Source organism: Cariama cristata, unplaced genomic scaffold (genome assembly GCF_000690535.1).
Source record: "Cariama cristata isolate BGI_N322 unplaced genomic scaffold, ASM69053v1 scaffold3490, whole genome shotgun sequence".
In the NCBI taxonomy this organism is placed as follows: Eukaryota; Metazoa; Chordata; class Aves; order Cariamiformes; family Cariamidae; genus Cariama; species Cariama cristata.
Genome location: NW_009593930.1, coordinates 75,541 through 76,059, shown reverse-complemented (window position 1 = coordinate 76,059; position 519 = coordinate 75,541). Strand labels below are relative to the sequence as shown.

Below are 519 nucleotides of genomic sequence, written 5' to 3'. Positions count from 1 at the left end.
CCTCTGTCCTGTGTGCCCCCCACAGCACAAGTGCCCAGGGAAGGGCCAGCATCAGCCCAGCCCCGAGAAGAGCACGGTCCCATCTGAGAGCAATGAGTTCAGCTCCTTTCTCTACTGGCGAGCTCCCCTGCCCAGCATCGAGGAGGAGCTGCAGGAGCTGCTGGTGAGACCTAGAGCTTCCTCTCCTCGCTGTCCTTGCTACTGTGGTTTCTGGCTGGCTTTTTCTGACTCCTCTGCACAGTGCTGGCCTCCTCTGCGGTGTGTGCTACAGCTAACTCTCTTCTCCACCCCAGAAAGCGCAAGCCATCTCTGTTAGCCCAGAGACCACTGAGGAGCACCAGAGCTCTGAGGATGGGGCCAGTGCTGAGGAAGAGGAGGACGAGGAGAGCGACGATGAGGGTTGGATAACACCCAGCAACCTCAAGCAAGTCCAGCAGGACACAGGGCACTGTGATGCTGTTCCTGTCGGCATCCAGGTCGGCTGCGTCACCACTGACTTTGCCATGCAGGTGGGTGCTG

At 59.5% G+C, this 519-nt stretch overlaps 1 protein-coding gene across 1 annotated transcript in view; it reads left to right on the top strand.

The window, feature by feature from the left end:
• Nucleotides 1-25: 25 nt before the first annotated feature.
• Nucleotides 26-519, top strand: part of NOB1 (NIN1/RPN12 binding protein 1 homolog (S. cerevisiae)) — a gene marked incomplete at its 5' end in the record, with an annotated part of 1,703 nt that continues 1,209 nt past the window's right edge. The window contains 2 exons of the mRNA XM_009696010.1: nucleotides 26-163; nucleotides 294-509. Of these exons, the coding sequence (XP_009694312.1) occupies nucleotides 26-163; nucleotides 294-509 (354 nt within the window). The remainder of the gene's footprint in view (nucleotides 164-293; nucleotides 510-519) is intronic.